The following is a 20544-nucleotide window of genomic DNA, read 5'->3' as shown; positions in this document are numbered from 1 at the left end:
TTATAATTAAGTCTTGATAATATAAATAAAATATATTTATTTATTTTAATTGGCATAGTCATGTAAAAAAAAGTTTATATTTCTCAAATTTGGTACGCATATCTGTGTAACCAGATGCCAAATTTAATTTAACCATTTACCATGGTTCGAAACTGTGCTTAAAAATTGAATTCTATTTATGTATATGTTAGAAGTATTTCTGATCAAGTAACTATAACGCCAAAAGTCGTTAAATAATAAATAAATCAGACTTTATTTAACTTAATTTTTTCACTTTGCAACATCATTTCTTGTGCAGTAAAAAGTTTTTCACTTCGAGGCCACAAATTTATTGCGACGCCGTGCGTTCTTCATTGCGCGCGCAGTGTTGAAAAGTGTTTTTGAAATATTAACGCTTTGTTTTTTTCTGGTACAGCGTCGGTCTTCAGCTGCTCCTCTTTTAAATTTTATTAATAATTGCTAGTATTTATTTCTTATTAACTTTCGCGTGGCCAATTGGGTAAACCGCATAAACAGCCATGGACGATTCGCGTAGATCGATGGCGGGAAAGGCAAGTACAAAGTGGTTTTAGTCCATTTTTCCGGAATGGATTTGTCTGCTTCTGATTCCGTTGGTAATAGTAACACTTAATTTCTGATGCAGATGGATTCCCGCCGCTCATCGATGGCAACCAACGATGAAAGCGTCACAATGTACTTATCCTTCGATGCGGACGACACTTTGTCCAGCAAGTGGCAGTCCGCAATGGTCTCCCAGAGCAGTCAGTACTTGGAGGTGCAGACCAGCAAGATGGAGGTCAATGTGGAGAGGGGCCCGGAAGACAAGGACTTCAGGCGCACCGTTCTGAAGGATCTGCAACAGCTGACCATCGGGGAACCGGACCAGAACTCTCCGCTGCGCCCCTTTGACAAGAGTATTCTCAACTTGCACAACGCCTTGTGCTCCACTCCCTCCAAGGACAACACTCAGGCACAGACGATTCCACAGATGATGACCATGGACTTGACTAATGTGGAAGACAAAGAGAACACCCAGCCTGATGGAGATAACCATGCTGGCGGCGAAAACTCAACGCTCTCCAGTTCCGTCGACCTGACCGCCAACACGGTGAAGGCCAACACCCTGAAAACCGAGGACGCCACCATGGATGATGTCTCCATGCAGGAGGCTCCCAAACCCCAAGCTTCAAGCCAAGTCTATCCTTTGAGTGCCAACGTCGTTTTGGAGAACATAACTGAAGGTTTGCTTATACCCTTAAAGGAGTGAACCGTTCTTTACCGACTTTTCTTCGTAGTGTCCAATGAAGGAGTGTCCATGCTGGCCTCACCCTTAGCTGAGAAGGAGGTAGCCCAGGTCACCGAGGTGGTAAGCGAAGTCTCCGAGCTGATTGCCAAAGCACTCAAAATCTCTGGCGACTCTGTGAAGACATCGTCCTCAAAATTTAAAGTAGAGGTGGGCAAGAAGAGGCAGTCTATAAGCTCCACTAATTCGGGGGCCTTGCCACGCCCACGTCGCTCGTTTCTGCCTACTACCAGTGCTGAGACCCGCACCTATTCTTTCAAGCAGCGCATGTCTGTTGTGGTCAAGACCACTCTTAATAGTCCTGCCCGCAAGCTGAGTGCAGGCGGCGGCCTAGCAGTGAGCCGCCGGAGCTGTTTGCCCGTTTCTAAGCTGACAAAGGGTATCAATCGCAAATCGCTCGCTGTGACCAGCAGCCGTTCGCCCCCGAAAATTGCACCCAAACTGGCCAAACCGCCATTCAAAAGCATTCCAGACTCGGACAACGGAACCAAGACTTTGAAGCGTCTGAACACCAATCCAGCTGGGGCGGCTGGTTCAAAGAATCGCTGTAAGTTTTGCGACAAGAACTTCGCTATAGAGCGCGCCCTGCACATCCACCTGATGCAGAATTGCGACAAGATACCTCCGGGTGAGAAGCGCAAGCTGCAGTTTACCGAACTGAACCACGAGAAGAAGGCCCAGCTGCCCAAGATCGGTGCTGCCAGTGTGATTGCCGCAACAGCGCCTGTGACACAGAAGCCCCAGCACCGCATGAGCACGATTCCGAGACTGGGTAAGATTTTGTTTAATCCAGTAAGCACAACGATTAAGGGATTCTCAACTATTAATGTAAATATTGATAACAAAACATTATAATAGAGAGTTAATTTTGGGTTTAAAGGTTTATTGGGTTAAGCGCAAATTACATCTCTTAGCCGTTTCTAATTAATACATGTCTTCTGATTCCATAGCTTCCTCGAAAGTGGCCCCATCCATGGCTCCACCGTCCATAAAGAAGGTTCCTAAGAACGTAGCGCATGCCGGCGTTTACCGTACTCCCACTAAGACTGTGCCCTGTCACATCTGTAAGCAATCCTTCAAGAGCATACTCGAGTTTACCAACCACAGCCTGACCGTGCACGCAAAGAGCCAGCATCTGGAGTTGACTGGCGGAGAAGCACAGAGTGCCAAGGATAAAATCAAATGATTCGTGTGTAGCCTAGTCTAGGTCTAAGTTTAATGTACTTTAATCTCTACCAGTTTAAATGCACATTAACATAATCACTTGCTCTTCTTTTCGGGCGGTGGCTTCATGTCCACACCCTCTGTTTTGATGTCCAGTGGTCCCGTGGCACTATTCATTTCAGAGGCGTTTCCTGCAGCGTTCAACTCATCGCCAGCCGGCGGGGGCTGCTGCAGGTTCTGCAGCATTGGCGGTATGGGTGGGGGAAATTTCCGCAGTAGTTCGGCCAGAAGCATGTCTACACGCTGCTTCTGGAACAAAGTTCCGCTGTTTTCATCCTTCGCCGAATTGGCGTCCTTCTTGTCTGACTTGGATTTGTCGGATACTGTAATTTAAACAATTAGATCATATTTTAACAACTAGGGTAATCTACGTACAAACTTTGTTGGAGGAGAAGTCCCAGGTGTAGCCTTTGTTGGGATGATAGCGAGCATAGCTGCTGGCCTCCTCAAAGGCGGATTGCAGATTCACCACGGTGTTGAGCTGGAAACAAAACGATTAATCAGATGGCGGTCATCCATGGAAGTATACCTACTATTCGGGCATTGATGACGTTGGCTAGATCGGGCGCCTTGTAGACAGTGCCTCCAATGATATAGTAGTCGGCTATGGGAGTGGCCTCCGAGGGATTGTGCCGGTGCTGTTTTCGGATCACATAGAGAATAGGCTCTGCCACATGGAGTAGAATGTACTCCAGGCCGATCATGTTGCTGGAGGAGAAATAGGGATTAGTGTTCATTGGATTTGATGACAGATAAGCTTACTGCAGGTGCTCTGGACCCAAGCGCTGCATCCGAACGGTCTCGTTGTTGCACATGTGGTCGTAGAAAGGATTAGACTTGCGGCAGAAGTAGTCCATGACGCTCTGCGGGCTCAGGGTGGCCATCATCTGAGTGTCGTGCCAGGAGAGGCGCAGGTGGTCGTTGGTCATCTGCCGGCTGGCCATTGTGAATGTGGATGCACGTGCTCTTCGGTGGGATGTGAATAAGGGAAGTAGCTATATGTATTCTCGTTTGGCAATGACAGCGGCTAATTTCTGGGTCAATGACGCTGAGAGCGCTTCTTTCCTATTCCTATTCCGATCGGTTTGTTTACAAGCTATTTTCGGCTGCACGCTGCCAATTGGAAACTGTCGGTGGCACTTTTTTGATTTATTTGTTGTGTAATAATTAATTTAACAGGCTGTGGCGTACGCTGCTCCCACTCTACAGACTCCACGCTAATACTGTAAGTGTTTGGCCGCTTTGTTGTCCTTTATATTGTACTTTTATTGTGTTTTCTTGTGGTGATTTTGCCTGGCGCTTGGTAAAAAAACCATTTTGTTGTTATTTTCGCTTGGCCAACTGCGCGCGGCTTACAGCACTTTTCCGCTGGCTTGCCAACACTGGCCGCAACGCCAGGTGGCAGCCTTGTGTTTGGGGCGGAGAAGAAGAAGCAGCTGCGGCAGCGTATGCGAAAAAGTTTAAAAATAAACAAATTCCGTTTTAAATCAAACTGATATTCAATTTTCCGGGCGCGCAGTCGAAACGAAGCAGCCGACACATACACAAACACAAAAGAGTCAAATTATTAAGCGAATCGGGCCATTTCTTTTGAGACGTCGCCTCAATATTGGGAACCATATCAGTTCGTTCTGTTCACTTCGTCGTGGCGCACGGGAATCAGTGGCCCAGCAGCGCAAAGCTCTCGCAATGGTAACCACACATCATCGGTAACACCAGTTACCAAACCAATGGTGAACCCATTGTCCACACATAGATGCCTCCTAGAATCAACCGCATACCACCCACTCATCCGTGTACATACTTATGAGTAGTGTATATACGCTTTGTAGGCGGCGAGTCAAGGTCGTTCGATTCTCGGCCAGGCGCACATACGTTCTTTTTTTTACGCCTCACCTTGATTTTCCACTATATATTCGTGCGTGTATGTCTGTGCTGTTTCCATGGCTGCCAATCTTTGTTTATTCCGCCTGAGATATCTTGAATCTCCCGTGTAAATAAGCGTCTATTTGTTCTGTGTGCCAGGATCAGTGTTGGGGAAGCTACTAGCATTTGGAGCCTAGGTAGGGTACAATCTAGTTAAATAAAAAAATGATTATATACCTCTCCAGGTAAAGGGTAATATTAATATTTTAGGAACTACATAACTATAGTGAACATGTTGTCCGCATTTAATATTTAAACAACTATTTATTTAAACTACTTATTTAAAAAATCATTTGCATATTTTAAGTAAAAACAAAGTCAGAAAAATTAAAAACAATTCCTAACAAAAGCAATAAAAATATTACGTAAGTACAAACGGATAATTCTAAATTAATTTTCTTACATAGAGCGGGCTAAGAAGTAATCTAAAATTGTACCTAGGCATAAATAGCTACGCATACAACCAACACTGGTCATGATGATCTCGGTTCCGAAACGACTCAATTCTATTCTCTTCTAGATTGTCGCACACTTTATAGGCTTAAGCGGATCCCTTCCAGATCCGAGCTTCAGTCAGTTTCAGCGATATGCGCTACATTAAGCCGGAGCCGTACTATGAAGTAAACGATCAGCAAACCAATCTCTTCCAGCCTTTAAACTGAACCCTTAAATCAAATAAACTAACCGTGTACCATTTGCAGGGGCTTCCACCATTCAATGTCAGCGGCAGTCCGTTCAATGTCGTGCCCATCCACAACTACCCGGAGCTGATGAAGGACACCTGCGCCCTGATCAACGCCGAGTGGCCCCGATCTGAAACGGCGCGCATGCGCTCCCTGGAGGCATCTTGCGACACATTGCCCTGCAGCCTGGTGCTGACCACCGAGGGCATGTGCCGCGTGATCGCCCACCTAAAGCTCAGTCCGATTACCTCGAAGAAGAAGGCCTGCTTCGTAGAGTCCGTGGTGGTGGACAAGCGCCATCGCGGCCAAGGATTTGGCAAGCTGATTATGAAGTTCGCCGAGGACTATTGCCGCGTGGTGCTGGACCTTAAGACCATCTATCTGTCCACAATTGACCAGGATGGATTCTACGAGCGCATCGGCTACGAGTACTGCGCACCCGTCACCATGTACGGTCCACGTCACTGCGAGCTCCCCAGTCTGCAAAATGCCAAAAAGAAATACATGAAAAAGGTCTTATAGACGTCAACGCCAGTAGTAGTGGGCTTAGCCAAATTGGGCCATGCCGAGTCCGATCAGAGAGTGGCAGTGAACTAGTCAAATTGGCAAACGCTTGAAATTCTTTACGGGTTTACCTGCCAGCAGCTGCTCAAAGCCATAACCTGTGGACGCCAGGCACTCTGCCAAATGCAGGGATGAGTGCCACGTTCCCCAGGCGACCTAAGGAGCAGCTACAGCTTTTGATTCCATTACACCGATAAGCAAACATTCACCAAACGCTTGTGTTGATTTTTCAATATTACTTTCCGCATGTATTTTTTAAACTTTTTGGTTCTTTTTGTATGACAAAGGTGACCCCCGGTCTGTTTGGTACATGTATAAGGCTAATGTTAACCTAATCTTAACTATGTTTAGCTATTCTTATTTGTTATGATTTTGCTCAAGCGTGTGCATAATTGCTCCTAGAAGAAAATTTACCTGCCTGCGATGATGATAATAACAAGCTCAAGTATCTTCCAACGAAACATAGCATATAGACATATCCAGCCTTAGCATTAAGCACTTAACGAGGGCAATAACTTCCAATAAAACGTGTAGAAATGTAAGTTCCCATTGGTTGTTCCTGGGCGGAAGCGGTGACGGCGGAAACGCCTGTCTGGCAGAATGAGCGTGCGATTCATCCAAGCGTCCACCTCGCCGCAGATGACAAGTTCAAGTGCACGGCGATGGCGACGTCTATAAATTGATGTTATTTTTGCGCAGCCAAATTTGACGGGGGCCTGGTGCCCAAATGGTTAATGCCCGCCCAGCGAGCGTCATGTTTGTGTTACAGAAATAACTCACAGTGATGTAAGGCACACAGAGATCGCTCTCCGCTGCCAACAATGCGACGGATCTCTCCCGACGGGGCTATAGTTATAGTAAGAGGCATAGACTAGGGTGCGGTGTACGCCTCTCCGAAAGCGGAAGCTGTTGATCTTTGCCGGCTTGACTGGGGCACGGTGATCTTTTATGGTTACACATATTTTAAATACCTGCCTGACGTTTGTCGCGACAGGTGCTAATGTGGCGAAATTTTGGTGGCCGATGCCAAAGCGATTGTGCACGTAATTGCAATTAAATTCGTGTTCTCTAAAATGGAAAGTTTATTGTGAGCTCACATTACATACGGGTATGTAGACGTTTGGCGAAATATCAATTATATTATTATTTGTACGACTCAAATGATCAACTGCAATTGGTCACAATTAGATTGGACGATGGATTGCTCTAGGCACTTTTGGTACTCTTGCCAATGCCGCACACCTTGCCGTAGTGCTCCGGCTGCTCCAGGCTGTCGATAATGAACTTTCCCAGATCGTACTTGGATACCAGGCGGCCTGGGGCCTCGTCGTGCACCACGGTGTAGCCTGTGGCCGGCTCATCGGCGATGTGCGGCGGCAGGATGGCAATCCAGTCCAATCCAGAGGCCTTGGTCAGGTCCAGCATGCGCTGGTGCTCCTCATTCAGGCGGTGGAACACAGCCGGCACCTCCTGGAGCGAACGCAACAGGAACGAGGACATGACGATAGAGAACTTTGAGAGCTTCGCCTCCTTCATGGCTTTGATCAGGTTCTCGGTACCGCGGGAGAGCTCCGTGGTGGCCTCCAGCTTGTTGCGGGTGCCCAAAATGACAGCCACCGCCCCAACGCCCTCGATCAGGCTTTTCACATCCTCGTAGTTGGTCACATCACCCTTGACCAGTTCTACTTTGGACTTGAATCGCTCTGGAACGGTTTTCTCGCTGCGATAAAGAAGTTTCACCGTGAGACCTGCCAAATAGAGGGGTTTATTAAACTGTTTCTGATCTGCGGGGGACTTACCCTTCTCCAGGGCGTGATCCACGGCACACTCGCCGGTCATGCCGGTTCCTCCAATGATAGCAATGCGTTGCATAATGGCTGTTTCTTGTTTCCTGTTCAAATAATACGTTAGTTCCACCCCAGGTGTGCTAAAGTGCAGTCTCACCTGTGCTGCAAATGCTACTTATCTATCAAAGGTCCAAATGAGAAGTGATTCCAGCGATTGCCTCGCATTCTCACCTCACCGGCTGATTTAAACTGTCTCTCTCACACGCGCAGCCAAACAGATACACAGTGCTCTGTCTACAAAGTGAACTCTTGATTATGGAAACCTCACAGGAGAGTAAACAACATGAATAATGACATACATACCTCTAATTGTTTTAAAAAAGTTTTATTTTTTCGTATTCATCACAGTGTCAAGATTGAAACAGTAAACACCCTCTGGTTTAATGTTCACTTTTGCGAGTAAACACGGTGTTTAAATTTGTATCAGAACCAAATCGAATTTCTTATGGGTTGATTACTAGCCCCATTGATAAGCCATATCATATCTAGCGAAAACAAGTTTATTTACAAACGTTTTGGGTGCATTTGTCATGGTGATTAATATTAAATTAAAAGTATTTTTGCGGATTTTTAAATTAAGGCAGATTTTCCCAGTCTGGCAGCTCGGTTCAGTGTTGTAAAGTGGAGCGCAGTCATAAGTTTAACCGTTACGCCTGCGATTCCGATTCCTCGGAATAGGGATTATCCGCTGGGTTTTTGACCCGCCTTAGAGTTATTCCCAGCTTTAGCTCACTTAGGAAATCGGTGGTTGCTGGTTTTCGTTCTGGACGCGGTTTAATACCGCTTATGGTGGCCGCCTTCTGATCCACTTTCTATAAGAATTGGAATACGATTAAGTTTTCTGGTAAGAAAGTGCTTTATATATAATACCTTCAATGTTACTCCCTGTCGTATACTGGCCAGGAATGCATCACTCGGGTCTCCGCCGGAGGAGGCAGCCGGAGCAGCCTGGGGTGGCGACTTCTGCATTGGAGGTGGTGGAGGAACCCCTGCCATGCCAGCTGGCGGAGGCGGCGGTGGAGGTGGTGCTCCTCCTGCAACGGCAACTGGCATTGGAGGCGGGGGTGGAGGTACTCCTGCAGATGCTACTGGTGGGGGCGGTGGAGGAACTGGCGCCTGACCGCTATTAATCTTTGTATTCTGCACTGTCGGCGGTGAAGCATAGTCAGATGGAACCCTAGAAGTTGGCTTGGCTGGAGGAGCAGGTGGCGGAGGCTTGACAACTGGCGCATGCTGCACCGTAGACACGGCATAAAGCGATCCCATGGAAGATGTCGAGTTGGTATTGGGCACTATCGTTGGTTTCGGAGGCGCTGGCGGTGGAATACGCATGGTACCCGCCTTTCGCTGCGGCGCTATAGTTGCATATGTTTCATTGGAAACCTTGGGCTGAGCCGAGGGCCGTACTTGGCTAATGTCAATGGCCGCCGGATAGCCATGTGTGTTCCTAGCCATGACCGCCGACGGAGGCGGAGGAACTTTCGGCCTGTTTGCCTGCGGTTGGACCTGGACGGGAATCACTGAACCCACCTCCTGCTGTCTAACATTAGAATGCGTCGGAGCAGCCGGTGCTGGTCCAGGTAAATCCAAGTCAGATATATCCACAAACCGCGATGTGAGCGAGGCATAGTTGGAGAAGTTTGGAGCAACCGCTGGCTTTGAAGCAGTGACCATTGAAGGCGGCGGAGGTGAGGGCGGAGGAGTAATTGTGTTGTTGGTGGAAATGGTTGCATAGAGCAGCGGCCTGTCCGGCTCCTGAGCCTGCGGCTTCGCATGCATATCACTCTTTGATGGCTAAGGAGGAAAAATAAGCATTACACGATTCTGCTCGATTTAAAGCACTTACCATCCATGTAAAATTGGAGTGCACAATCTTCTTGATCACATCTTGGCGTCGCATGCCGCTTATGTCCTCCTCCGTGATACCCCGCTCCATCATGTACTTCTTTAACACCTTGTCTTTGGAGTCGGCGTTCAGGTCGAAGGCGTTTCGCGTTCGATCACGCAACACATCGCCTGAAACGTGCTGGAAGTTGACTGGTCCGCTGATCTCGTACTTGGAACCCTTGTTGCTGACCAACACGCTGGTGGCGAAGCTGGGACCCGCCAGGGCTAAAGAGGGCGGGGCGCCCGCATACCTGTCCAGGCTGTTGGAGGAGGAGGAGCTCTTCATCCCGTCGATACTGGCGTTTGTGCTGACGTTGTCGGCGTAGGAAGGCGGTGGACGAACAGCGGGCGGCGGATGGGCGAAGACGTCGGTGCTCACTTGCATGGAAGGAGGCTAGAAAGAAAAGAAACGGCTGCGTTCAGGACAAGGCTGTGCATCGTGGACTCTAAGGCTGATGCGGCTGTTGGAGGAGTTTTGTTGCAGGACATTACCACCCAGTAGCCGGGACCCTTATTGCTCCTAATTATGTCATAGACGTAGGCGCGCCGCATGATAGCCGGCAAACGCTCGAGGTCGTCGGAAAGGTTGGCCTTCCGCAGGTACAACTGGAGCATTTCGTCGCCCCCCTGGCCCCGCAGATCAAAGGTCTTGCGGAAGTCTATGGCTTTGCCCTCCAGCTGCCGAAACTCCACGGGCTCGGAGATGTAGGCGTATGTGTGATCCTCCATGGCACTGGAAAAGCGGATACGTAGTTGGGAGCTGCGTTAGTACGGCTGCAAAGGAGGTGCCGCCCACTGGCTTTGTCTTGGATCTCTCCCCGTAGCCGCCGTGCGTCCGCAATGCCCAGCGGCATTATCTAGTAGCCAATTTGCAGATAAGAATTGCTGGCGCAACTTGGGTTTTTATCAATTTCGGATTCGGATCGCGGTGGGCCTTCGCCGAGGTGACTCATCGGCAGCCCCAGTCACCAGGTTACCCGGATAATTCAAATCCCGTGTGGAGGAGGAGGAGAGCGAGATCGGCAGCAGGCAGCAGACAGCAAGGATCGTCAAGTATCAATTACCGTGTGCACCGGGGAGCTGTGTCCAGGGATTCTGCAGATCCTGGACAGATTGAACGGATTGGATCGGCGGGCGTTTGAACGGCACAGAGCTGTTTGTCGGACTGATTAACGGCGGCAGTATGTCATGTTAGGCACCGCGTTTACTCATTTCGCGAAGCGCCTTATCTGGAGCGGCGGTACCGAATACTGATAACTGGGGGCCAGTAATCACCTGGGCCAGCGACGCCGACTCCGACAGACTGAGCCAAAGGAAAACATAAACAATTGGCGTAAACTACATTTTGGTAAAGGTATACGATATGCGCTTTACCTGTCATGTTCCTTGCAGGTTTGGTAAGTCCAAAACCAGAAAATTGAGTAATGACTAATGTCCGCAAAAAGCGGAAACGACTCTATCGCATTCCAAGAGAAAACACATTCAGATATAAAGCTTACTTTTCTATTAATATATGTTATGCAAAGATACTCAAGATTCGAGATCTTATATAATATAAGTATTTTATGGGTTATTCAAGTATTCAGTTTAAAAATTTCAATACTGTTATGTAGATAAAACACTATCTATGTTAAAGTTATCTAAAAAAGGGGGAGAGTGTTTATTAATGATATTATAATTTCATTCGAATGTTTGCAACGTAGCGATTTTAATTTTTGTCATTTTTATGATTTCCAAATTTTCGAAAAATAGCTTTGCAGAAAAGTGTCAAATTACTGCACTTCTAGGCTCATAACTTTTCTTGCAGACATCTGATTTCAAAGTGGCATACTCCTTATATTAACTTAATTGGCAGCGCTTCCGATAAGAATATAATAGGCAAGTTTAGGAACTCTATAGAGTTGTTCTTTGTCATAGAGATTACTGTCAAACTAGCCAACTTACTTTCGAGCCGGAGAAAGCCAATCTCATTTCCCTACTTGTCAGCAGCCGAAACGTTTCGTGAAAATTTCATTACAAATTTTTCTTGCGCTAGGAAAAGTTAAATCAATTGATCTATTTCGCATTGGCAAACTGCGCATGTGCAACCTGAACAAATATTTTAGGATCCCTTTCGAAAGCTCAAACAAGTGGTGAAGCTGAAATTTCTCCCAAATTTTTGCACTTTGAGCAACTATTAGCCATGAAGGTCAAAGTGTCGGGTGAATATACGCTGGCTGAGATCGAGGTGGATGTGGACACGCAGTTGACTCCCGAAGACCTGCAACCCGGAGCCACCGTGCTGGCATCGAACGAGGGTGAGGGCGACTTGGAGCAGATTGTCAGCCACGAGGAGCTGTCCAGATTCTTTTCCGTTGCGCCCTCGCCAGCCATCCAAATGCCCACGGATGTGGTGGTGGAGCGCACACTGGCGGATCCGGCTCTCAAGCAGATCCTGCTTGAGGCTGATGGCAAGAAGGGCTTCGATCCGCAGGCGGAGCAATTGAAGATTCGCGACTTTTTGGCCGGAGTCACCAGCAGCAAGATGACCACCGAGCAGTCGGTGTTTCATGGTAAGCCCTTGGAGTATTTTTCGATTAAAATAATTCCAGTTTCTTTTCTTCCTTCAGGATCGCGTTCCAACTTATCTGGGACCACTGGCTGTCGCGTGAAGTGTCCCCAATGTCTGGTTCAATACGATACTACCGCCTTCCAGAGCCATTCCTGCGAATTTGATGTCGAACGGAAACCCGTCGAAGTGGTAGTTTCTCAGCAGGAGAAGACCTTGCCTGAGCCGACTCCATGTCCTCCTCCTCCTCCTCCGCCCAGCAAACCGATCAGCGAGCGAGTTATCTTAGAGAATCAGGTGCGCCTGCGTCGCTACATGAAGGATGAGATGAAGTACGACTTGACCACTGGCATCGATAGCTCGCGGAACCGAAAGTCGGTCAAGGGACCCAACGAGTGTACCATGTGCGACCGCAAGTTTGTGCATGCTTCCGGATTGGTGCGCCACATGGAGAAGCACGCCCTGGATCTGATCCCTTCGCAGAGCAGCTTGCAACAGCATACAGTTCCGGCTGCCGGCCTGCATGTCGTGGAAAAGTGCAACGCCTGCGGCCGCATCTTCTATGATCCGCTAGTTGCCTTGGAGCACGGCCTCATTCACTTTCCGGAGCAGCCACGTGTGTGTAATTCACCAGAGACCCGATCCTTCCAGGCCAAACCGGATATCAAGGAACTCCTGCTAAATGACGAGATGTGGCTGGGAGGACAAGCGACAGCCACAGCAACGCAGCAAAAGGCCAACCGACTGGAGAAGGAACTGTTCACCAGTCTGATACTGGGCAGCGTTTTGCAGTGCGAGTTCTGCGATTATATCTTCGCCGACATCGCGGAACTGCTCGTCCATTCGGCCTCCCATGTGGCTGAGCGTCGCTTCGAGTGCACCGCCTGCGACATCCAGATGAACACGGCCAAGGAGGCCAGCATCCACTTCCAGACGGACTGCATCTTCATGCGGGAGTCGAACTGGTCGCTTAATGTCACGCTGAGCCGCCACTTTGTGTGCAACGTGTGCGAGTTGAAGTTCGCAAACACTGACCTGCTGCAGGAGCATCGGTAAGGTATTGGATAGGCTTCTAATCCAGAAGAATAATCAGATAGTTTTTGGTTATTCGGCTCTTCTAGATACACCTCCTACCACTACTTTCCGCGTCTCAGCGAGAATGGTAAGAAGTTGCTGTTGCCCTGTGAGTTCTGTGAGGTCAACTTTGAGTTCGCCAACGAGATTCTGGCGCACAATGAGGAGAAGCACCTGAACAAGAAGAAACGCGAGAAGGAAACCCGCAACACGGGCACTAATCGACTACGCCAGTACCTGTGCGACATCTGCGGCAAGTCCTACACCCAGTCCAGCCATCTGTGGCAGCACCTGCGCTTCCACCAGGGTGAGTTTTTGCCTTAGATAAGGCTCCCCTCCGGGTGATATGTCCTTTCCGCATTAGGTGTCAAGCCCTTCGTCTGCCAGGAGGAGAATTGCGACCGGAAGTTCACCATCCGCCCGGATCTGAATGATCACATCCGCAAGTGCCATACGGGCGAACGACCTTATCTCTGTTTGGTGTGCGGCAAGCGCTTCCTGACTGGATCCGTCTTCTACCAGCACCGACTCATCCACCGAGGCGAGCGGCGCTATGAATGCGAGGAGTGCGGCAAGCGGTTCTACCGGGCGGATGCCCTCAAGAACCACCAGCGCATCCACACCGGCGAGAAACCGTACAGTTGCCTCTTCTGCACCAAGACCTTCCGGCAGCGCGGCGACAGGGACAAGCACATCCGAGCACGACACGCCCACCTGGACGCCAACTCGCGGCTGATGATGCAGATGCAGAAGTTCCAGCTGGAGTCGGCTGCAGCAGCCGCTCTCAAGGCCAAGCATCACCCGGACCAGAAGGGGACTGGTGGCGGTGTCAGTCTTTCGGAGGAGGCCCCGGAATCGAGATTGGGAGAGGCTGGCGACCCGTCGATGCAGTATTCCGCGATGCCAGAGCAGCAGGAGGAAATGGTGTGTGTGCCAATGAACGACGTGGACAACAGTTTCCTAATGTCGCAGTATGAGGCGGGTGGCTCTGAGCAACAGATAATCGTCTTCGAGGAGCCAGCCCAGCCGGATATGGATGTGATGAGCATTTTCGAGCCGCAGCAGGGTCAACAGCCAATGCAGGGTGGTGAAAATGCCAGGGTGGTTGTTGTCAAGAACAACCCGACCCAGCCACTATTTGCGGATACTTATATGTAAGAGTCCGGTTTAAATTTAAATAAAGCGCCAAAGGAGTAGAGCTGCCATCCTTTTTCCTTTTCGAGTGTCGCTTAAAAGAGCGATGGTCAAACAGGGTTGCCAAACGTTCGATGGTCGCGTTGAAATGCTGAAATGCTTGAAGAGCATTAATCCAAGAATAAATAATTGATTTTATTTCGTCGCTTATTTGATCATTTCCTCACAAAATTTGATAACAGAAATGTTGGAAGTGCGATAGTCACGAGTTTTTGTTTTAAACTTCAAGCAAATTGATGCATACTTTGCGGCGAAATATCATGCCCAATAACGATAGTTGCTCGAAGCTGATAAGGCTTGCCGTTTCTGTTTCCTAATAGCTTTCATTGGAAGTTTTGAACTTAATTTTTTTTTTTCGACCTGCCCAACACAATAAGAAAAGTAAAGGTTCGTAAAATAAACCCGTAAATTTTATTGAAACCGATACAGGCTCATTTCATTTTCTTAAAATGTACTTTAAATATCAGATTAGAACATATTTCTTACAGTACTATGACCACAGTGCATTTTATAAGTAGTTAACAGTGCATAAGAACTGGAGTGAAATCGTTAACAGTGCGCAAGAATGGAGTGAGATTTTGAGTACTCGTTAGAGATGGAAAAACATCGATGAGGGGCTGCCATACATCGATATGCCGAAAATATCGATGTTGGCATCGATGGTCTTCCATTTCTATCCACTATGTGCCGTCCCTAGTTCCTTTTCTTTTCGAATTTCTCGTGGAAAACGCCAACATGGGTTTCGCTACTCTCTGGTACTCGCATCCCCGCAAATACGGCCAAGGCTCCCGAAGCTGGTAAGATTTGTGTAGCCCGTGGCTTGGCGCACCGTTTGGTGTGCGATTTGTTTAAATGCTTGCCCCGTAACCCCGTATTTTGCACGATTTTCGCATGCCTGTAGAAAGTGAGGTTATTCACGCCCCGCTTTTTTTCACGCATGGCGTCTGCCAATTTGTATTGCTTGCCGATTTTCGTTATATTTTCAATGGCTTTTGCCCCCGGTTGAGTACGGAAATACGTGTTTAAACAACTTGAACAGTTTCCTTAATAAAGGGTGGCCAAAGTAAGAGCTGCACGAGGCGAAGTGCTCGATTTTCACGTGAAAACAGTGCAGCCGAGTGCAGCGACAACTTTGCTATAAAAGAACTGTGCCAAGCTACGGAAATACTTTTTTGGAAACGATCTAATCAATGACATGTCATCTTATTTCAGCCGTGCCTGCTCTAACCGCCACGGTCTGATCCGCAAGTATGGCCTGAACATCTGCCGTCAGTGCTTCAGGGAGTACGCCAACGACATTGGCTTCAAGAAGGTGAGTCCTTTGATCTGTGGTTCCTTATCAGCAGATTACTAATTACAACCTTCTCCCCTGCCAGCTGGACTAAATGTCCCCTTCGCATTTTGGCACGCGTTAATCGCGTCTCAAAACAACACTCGGCATATTAATATAAGCAGTCGCCGGATTTTTGGGGACTCCGTACATTAATATGCCGGCAGCAACAACAAGCAGCAACAACATAATCATTTGGGGATTTAAGCAAGGACAAAGCACACATGGAACCGATTCCAAAGTAATCTCTAAGCAAGTAACCAGAATGGCCATCACCACAGAATTCCAACAGTTACCACCTTCCGCGAAGGATCTTTGTTAAAACACTAGTTTGTTTAAATCTCCGTCTGATTAAACCCATAACAAGAAACGTATATATATTTTTGTGTCATAATTTGCGCCTACATCTAAGCGGGCATCTGTTTTGTGTTGTCAAATGCCGGAAAATTTGTGTATTTCCTTATTTTTGGACGGACGAGTGGTCAGTCAGTCGGTCTGTGTCACCTAATAACACATTAAGCCGCTACCAAAACAAAAACGTAACCGGTTTTAAACGCTGGTGAGCGGGTCATCCCCAAAACCTTAGCTCTCTGAAAAAACATTGTCAAATCGCTCACGAAGATCACGTTTTAAATGATGATTAGGCTTTCCAGTACCAAAAAACATTTTGGTTTCAAGCGGTGGTTTATATATATAATAATAATTCAAGCATATTTATTTTTTGTACATGTCAAAGCAATTAACTGGGGTTTAATCAAATTGAAAAAAATATTTTTAAAGCACAGCTAGTTGAATAATTTTAAGGGAGGAGATACAACTATGACTCATATCAAAGCACATTTTAATTTAAAAAAGTGACAAACCCGATTTCAGATGTGTTAAATACTCAATTTTAAAAATAATTTTTTTATGTATGGTGTTTTTGGAAAATTTTCACTAATACTTTGTGTGTTTAAATAAAAACATACATATAAATCTCAGTCCTAACTAAAAATATCTTCTCGACCACTGAATTAAATGTTACTTTACCCCAAACTGCATAATCGGTGTGTAAGCAAACCTGCTTGATTCCCACGCAAAAGTGTGAACAACGTTTATTTTGCCTTCTAAATTGATGGTGTCCTTTTGGAAAGCCGGAAGCAATCTCCTGGCTGGAGGCCTGCATTTCCTCATTTCTACGACAGTGGGTTAGTGGCATCCAACTGAGCACTGGAGCACCTTCACCAGTGCAGTGGAATGCCAGCCAAGAGCCCACTTGGCCGAGAGTCAGGCCAGAGTGAAAACCAGTTTGGGGCGCTAAAGAGCGGGTCAGCCCCCGCTTAAGCTCTCTTAGCGGTTTCGGCGGTTGGCTTCGCTGCCGAAATATTACGATTTTGCACATTCGCCAATTGGTCTTGGGAGTCTGAAGCAGTCGCTCGGTGTCTGAACAACGTAGTCGCGCTTGCCCAATAAACCGACCCAGTATCACCTGTATTCCCACCAGCGATGAGTGATTAGTGAGTGAGTGAGTGCCACAGACTGCAGTGACTCCAAACGGAAAGGTCAGTGGCTTAGTGACCCCCAAGTGAATCAGCCGCAATGAGATTGGTCTGGCTGCAGCTCCTGGCTGCTGGGGGAGCCCTCTACCTGACCATCGGTTGTGCAACGGCCGCCAAGGCATCCACAACAAGCCGCGGAGTTGCACAATACAAGCTCCCGCTTCCAGCTCCACTGCCAGCCCAAGAGACTGCGGTGGCTTCAGGAGCGGATCAACATCAGCCCAGGCGGCAGCAGCAGCAGGGTGCATCCAACCAGCGGAGTCGCAATCAGGTGGTCCGGCGACGCAGACCCACCCCATCCACCACAACCACAACAGCCACCTCCACCAGCACCACCACCACCACAACAACATCAACCACAACCACCACAACTAGTAAGTCACACAAAATTATAATGACGTAAAGACAGACATATAGATCTTAGATCAGTGCAACTAGTCTGTGGACCGATGACTATTGAAAAGTCATGCAAACTGGTCGAAGATGCTGGCACTGACCTAGCTTTTCGGTTTCGGCCATAAAGATTGAAAGTGGTAATGCGAATATACATCCACAGCAGTGACAAAGAAGTTGTCTGAGAAAATGACGGATCAGGTCCATCGATAGATGGAATACCCTTTAAAAAAAAGGATAAGAACGCAGATAGTACAATATAATTGGAACCATTCAACATAGAGATATATTGCAGAGCTCTATGGAATATGTTTAAAAGATATCGAAACAAGTAAATAAATATTTGCCACTTCAAAAATTTAAGTGGCATTTTAAGCCACTAGATATCCAAAAATAAATCAAAGATTATTTGCGAAAAAATGCAGATAAAGAGTTTTACCTTGGATTCGTCGTTTCATTATTCTGACCGCAATTGTGTATTCAAATTGTGGACAAAACCTGATATACCCGTTTGGAGTTCGTTAACGTCCATAGGTGCATAGGTTAGGTGTATAGAGCGTCGATAACTGGAGCGCCGGGGCTTTCGAATCGGCTTCAGCTGCAGCAGGAGGCCTTGGCGAAGTCCGAACCGGAGAGACGGACACAAGGTCGCGAATTATTGGGGCCTAGGCCTTTGCCTTTGATAATTTGCATGATCATTTCGTTTTAGAATTCCCCTTTTAAGCTGGGTGCCTCTAATTAAATTAAAGGTGCCCCGAACTTGCCTCGCCATTAGCTAGTTTTATGGGCTGGAAATTTGAAGCACCTTCTCATAGGGAAGTGTCGTTGATCGTGGGTAATGATCTCTGATCATGGCGGTTTTTGCGGGTGATGTCCAAAGCTGTTGCAACCAGCCAAGTACATAATTGCGATGGGAATGGGTCTGCAGAGTGGAGTGGGGTGGGTGGGAAGCGTTGGCCAACAGGCTGGCTGCGCTCCACCAGCAATTGTTGATCCACCATTCATGGCGCTGCTGCTGGCTGAATAATAAAACAAAACCAAATCAAACCCTCTTTATGAGCGGCGGGAACTGCGCTTTACTTGACGTGTAATGTCTGTTATTTGGAGCAGAAACACTAATGGCCATTGAGCACACAGCTAACCCGCTTTCCACATCCATCCCCAGCTCCGCGTCCCAGCTTGGCCAACGGCTTCAACTTCTTCAATCCGAACTTCTGGAGCTTCGGCCGGCAGAGTTTGGTGGCAGTGCGTCCGCCCACCAAACAGCCCCATCCTCCCAAGAAGTTCAGTCCCAAGGAGGACAAGTCCAGTCAGCGCAAGCCGCCTAAGACCACTAGGAAACCTTTGTCCAACACATCAAGTAGAACTTCTACTAGCACCTCTACAACAACCACATTGAAACCCTCTACTGATGGACCATTCCGGATTGCCCTGCCCACCCTGAACTTTCCCAGCGATGACAAGGATAAGGAAAAGGACAAGGAGAAAGGCAAGCGGGCGGCTGCCGAGCTTCGATTAAGGTTCGATTGTCCCCGGGAGAACGAGGTGAGGTTCCAGCTCTTCCCCAAAATTTGCAAGACGGATCGGGACTGCGCCGTCTGGCAGAGGGATGAACTGTGCTGTGACATTTTTGGAGCCAGCAGCTGTGTCTCCGGCGTTCCAAAGCCCCTAGAGGAGACGCCACATGCTCGTGAGTTGATTAATATCTTGGAGCTCTATTCCACCTGCTAATCGGTCTAATCCTTCCACCAGCCATCCTGGGCTTGATACCTCGCAAGTGCCCCAGTAGACCGCTGGCGGAGCTCTGGTGGGATGTCCAGGAGTGCAGCAACGACATGGACTGCTGGCCACGGGTCTGTTGTCCGGATGGACGGAGGAGGTACTGCCGCACCTCGCAGCCGGAGCTGGAAACGGCCCCAGTGCCTGTTAAGCGCTCTTTCGACTATCGTAAGTTTTAACCATTTTACATATCTTCCATTGGAGGTTTAGTAACATAATATTTTTATGAGGCATAGAACTACTTTTGAAATAATAATTATTCCAAAACCTAACGAAAGGTCTCATTTTAATCATATAATATAGCTATTTAACGTAAGGTATTACTGTCCAGAAAACATAAAAGTCTTTAATGAGTACTTTTAACCGGTACCTATGTATACATTTCCGTTAATACCTATAATAAATGTTTTCACCAGCGCTGCTGTTCCAGTTCTATAACTGTTCCCCTATTCTTTCCCAGTTTCGGAGTACCTAGAGTGCACGGCTCCGCCCCCGCCAATTTTCGATCTGCACCCCAAGGCGTGCACCTCCACTTTGGACTGTTTTCCGAACGTGTGCTGCCAGGAGGCGGGACTCCGGCACTGTCGACCGCCCAAGAAGTCCGTGCTCACGCTAATGGCCAATTTCCTGAACGTGGACTTTGTGAAGCGACTGGCCCAGAACATCGTTATCAAGTAGGCCGCGAATTTCCCTCTATTTTGTACCTAGGTTGCTTCGCGCACCTTCAATAGAACCGTTTCGAAACTGCCGTGATATCTCGCCCGTATTTGTTTGGCCCCGCTGATAACCAAAAAGAAGTCATGTCCATACATACGTTTTATACACGTTTCTACTGCGCACTAAGTGTACCCATTCGATTCCCCGTAATCCTCCATTAATGTTCACCTAGCCTAGTATTAGACATAAGCTGCATTCGTAGGCTAACAAATTAAATGCGAACCATAAACTCTGATTGAGGGTTTTTAACCAGCCTAAAATCATTGGTTTTTTCCTTGTGAATCATATTTATATAGAGGCTGTATAACATTATATCAGCTGTGTATATGAAACATCATTTGTCATCGGGGTTTGAAGAGAAACCACTGAATTTAGGTAGACATGAATATTTCCAAGAAAATTAAATGAATACAGACGATAAGTTCTTTACTTATTTCTGCAGTTTAAATAACATCAATTTCGCCTTTGTAGCTGTTCCATTAATTCTCCCGCGACTGTATTTGTATCTACAAGTCATAAGTTCAAACCGCTGCGCTT

General features: G+C 47.6%; 8 protein-coding genes across 10 annotated transcripts; 5 read left to right on the top strand and 3 right to left on the bottom strand.

Annotated features, from left to right (window-relative positions):
• Positions 1-281: 281 nt before the first annotated feature.
• On the top strand, positions 282-2566 carry LOC108042055. The gene is made up of 4 exons (XM_017120172.2): positions 282-551; positions 644-1241; positions 1296-2075; positions 2254-2566. Exons 1-4 carry the CDS (start codon positions 519-521, stop codon positions 2487-2489), a joined length of 1647 nt encoding a protein of 548 aa, XP_016975661.2. The 5' UTR covers positions 282-518; the 3' UTR covers positions 2490-2566.
• LOC108042056 (mediator of RNA polymerase II transcription subunit 6) lies at positions 2514-3879 on the bottom strand. The gene is made up of 4 exons (XM_017120173.2): positions 3290-3879; positions 3061-3235; positions 2903-3008; positions 2514-2850 (listed from the first exon to the last, which is right to left on the bottom strand). The coding sequence occupies exons 1-4, from the start codon at positions 3469-3471 to the stop codon at positions 2564-2566; spliced, it is 750 nt and encodes a 249-aa protein (XP_016975662.2). The 5' UTR covers positions 3472-3879; the 3' UTR covers positions 2514-2563.
• A 55-nt stretch (positions 3880-3934) lies between these two features.
• On the top strand, positions 3935-6242 carry LOC108042058 (N-alpha-acetyltransferase 80). Of its 2 annotated transcripts, XM_017120175.2 has the most exons (3): positions 3935-4219; positions 4974-5073; positions 5155-6242. In XM_017120175.2, the coding sequence occupies exons 2-3, from the start codon at positions 5041-5043 to the stop codon at positions 5656-5658; spliced, it is 537 nt and encodes a 178-aa protein (XP_016975664.1). In that variant the 5' UTR covers positions 3935-4219; positions 4974-5040; the 3' UTR covers positions 5659-6242. The 2 variants fall into 2 exon arrangements, with proteins under 2 accessions (XP_016975664.1, XP_016975665.1); XM_017120176.2 differs by lacking the exon at positions 4974-5073 and having other exon boundaries at positions 3939-4219.
• A 516-nt stretch (positions 6243-6758) lies between these two features.
• Positions 6759-7761, bottom strand: LOC108042057 (flavin reductase (NADPH)). Its single transcript, XM_017120174.2, has 3 exons — positions 7645-7761; positions 7500-7591; positions 6759-7448 (listed from the first exon to the last, which is right to left on the bottom strand). Exons 2-3 carry the CDS (start codon positions 7570-7572, stop codon positions 6907-6909), a joined length of 615 nt encoding a protein of 204 aa, XP_016975663.1. The 5' UTR covers positions 7573-7591; positions 7645-7761; the 3' UTR covers positions 6759-6906.
• A 270-nt stretch (positions 7762-8031) lies between these two features.
• On the bottom strand, positions 8032-10626 carry LOC108042054 (formin-like protein 20). Of its 2 annotated transcripts, XM_017120170.2 has the most exons (5): positions 10499-10626; positions 9927-10167; positions 9394-9828; positions 8418-9341; positions 8032-8359 (listed from the first exon to the last, which is right to left on the bottom strand). In XM_017120170.2, exons 2-5 carry the CDS (start codon positions 10161-10163, stop codon positions 8195-8197), a joined length of 1761 nt encoding a protein of 586 aa, XP_016975659.1. In that variant the 5' UTR covers positions 10164-10167; positions 10499-10626; the 3' UTR covers positions 8032-8194. The 2 variants fall into 2 exon arrangements, with proteins under 2 accessions (XP_016975659.1, XP_016975660.1); XM_017120171.2 differs by lacking the exon at positions 9927-10167 and having other exon boundaries at positions 10499-10623.
• A 611-nt stretch (positions 10627-11237) lies between these two features.
• Positions 11238-14252, top strand: LOC108042008 (testis-specific zinc finger protein topi). Its single transcript, XM_017120102.2, has 4 exons — positions 11238-11986; positions 12044-13034; positions 13104-13363; positions 13421-14252. The coding sequence occupies exons 1-4, from the start codon at positions 11617-11619 to the stop codon at positions 14212-14214; spliced, it is 2415 nt and encodes an 804-aa protein (XP_016975591.2). The 5' UTR covers positions 11238-11616; the 3' UTR covers positions 14215-14252.
• A 666-nt stretch (positions 14253-14918) lies between these two features.
• Positions 14919-15954, top strand: LOC108042072 (40S ribosomal protein S29). The gene is made up of 3 exons (XM_017120193.1): positions 14919-15047; positions 15463-15562; positions 15627-15954. Exons 1-3 carry the CDS (start codon positions 14986-14988, stop codon positions 15633-15635), a joined length of 171 nt encoding a protein of 56 aa, XP_016975682.1. The 5' UTR covers positions 14919-14985; the 3' UTR covers positions 15636-15954.
• Positions 15955-16072: 118 nt separating this feature from the next.
• Positions 16073-20242, top strand: LOC108042070. The gene is made up of 4 exons (XM_017120192.2): positions 16073-17492; positions 18677-19201; positions 19264-19458; positions 19751-20242. Exons 1-4 carry the CDS (start codon positions 17159-17161, stop codon positions 19966-19968), a joined length of 1272 nt encoding a protein of 423 aa, XP_016975681.2. The 5' UTR covers positions 16073-17158; the 3' UTR covers positions 19969-20242.
• The last annotated feature ends 302 nt before the right edge of the window (positions 20243-20544 follow it).

This window comes from Drosophila rhopaloa, unplaced genomic scaffold, assembly GCF_018152115.1.
Source record: "Drosophila rhopaloa isolate 14029-0021.01 unplaced genomic scaffold, ASM1815211v1 contig_167, whole genome shotgun sequence".
Lineage (NCBI taxonomy): Eukaryota > Metazoa > Arthropoda > Insecta > Diptera > Drosophilidae > Drosophila > Drosophila rhopaloa.
The sequence above is the reverse complement of the archived record's forward strand: the minus strand, read 5'-3'. Positions and strand labels throughout refer to the sequence as shown.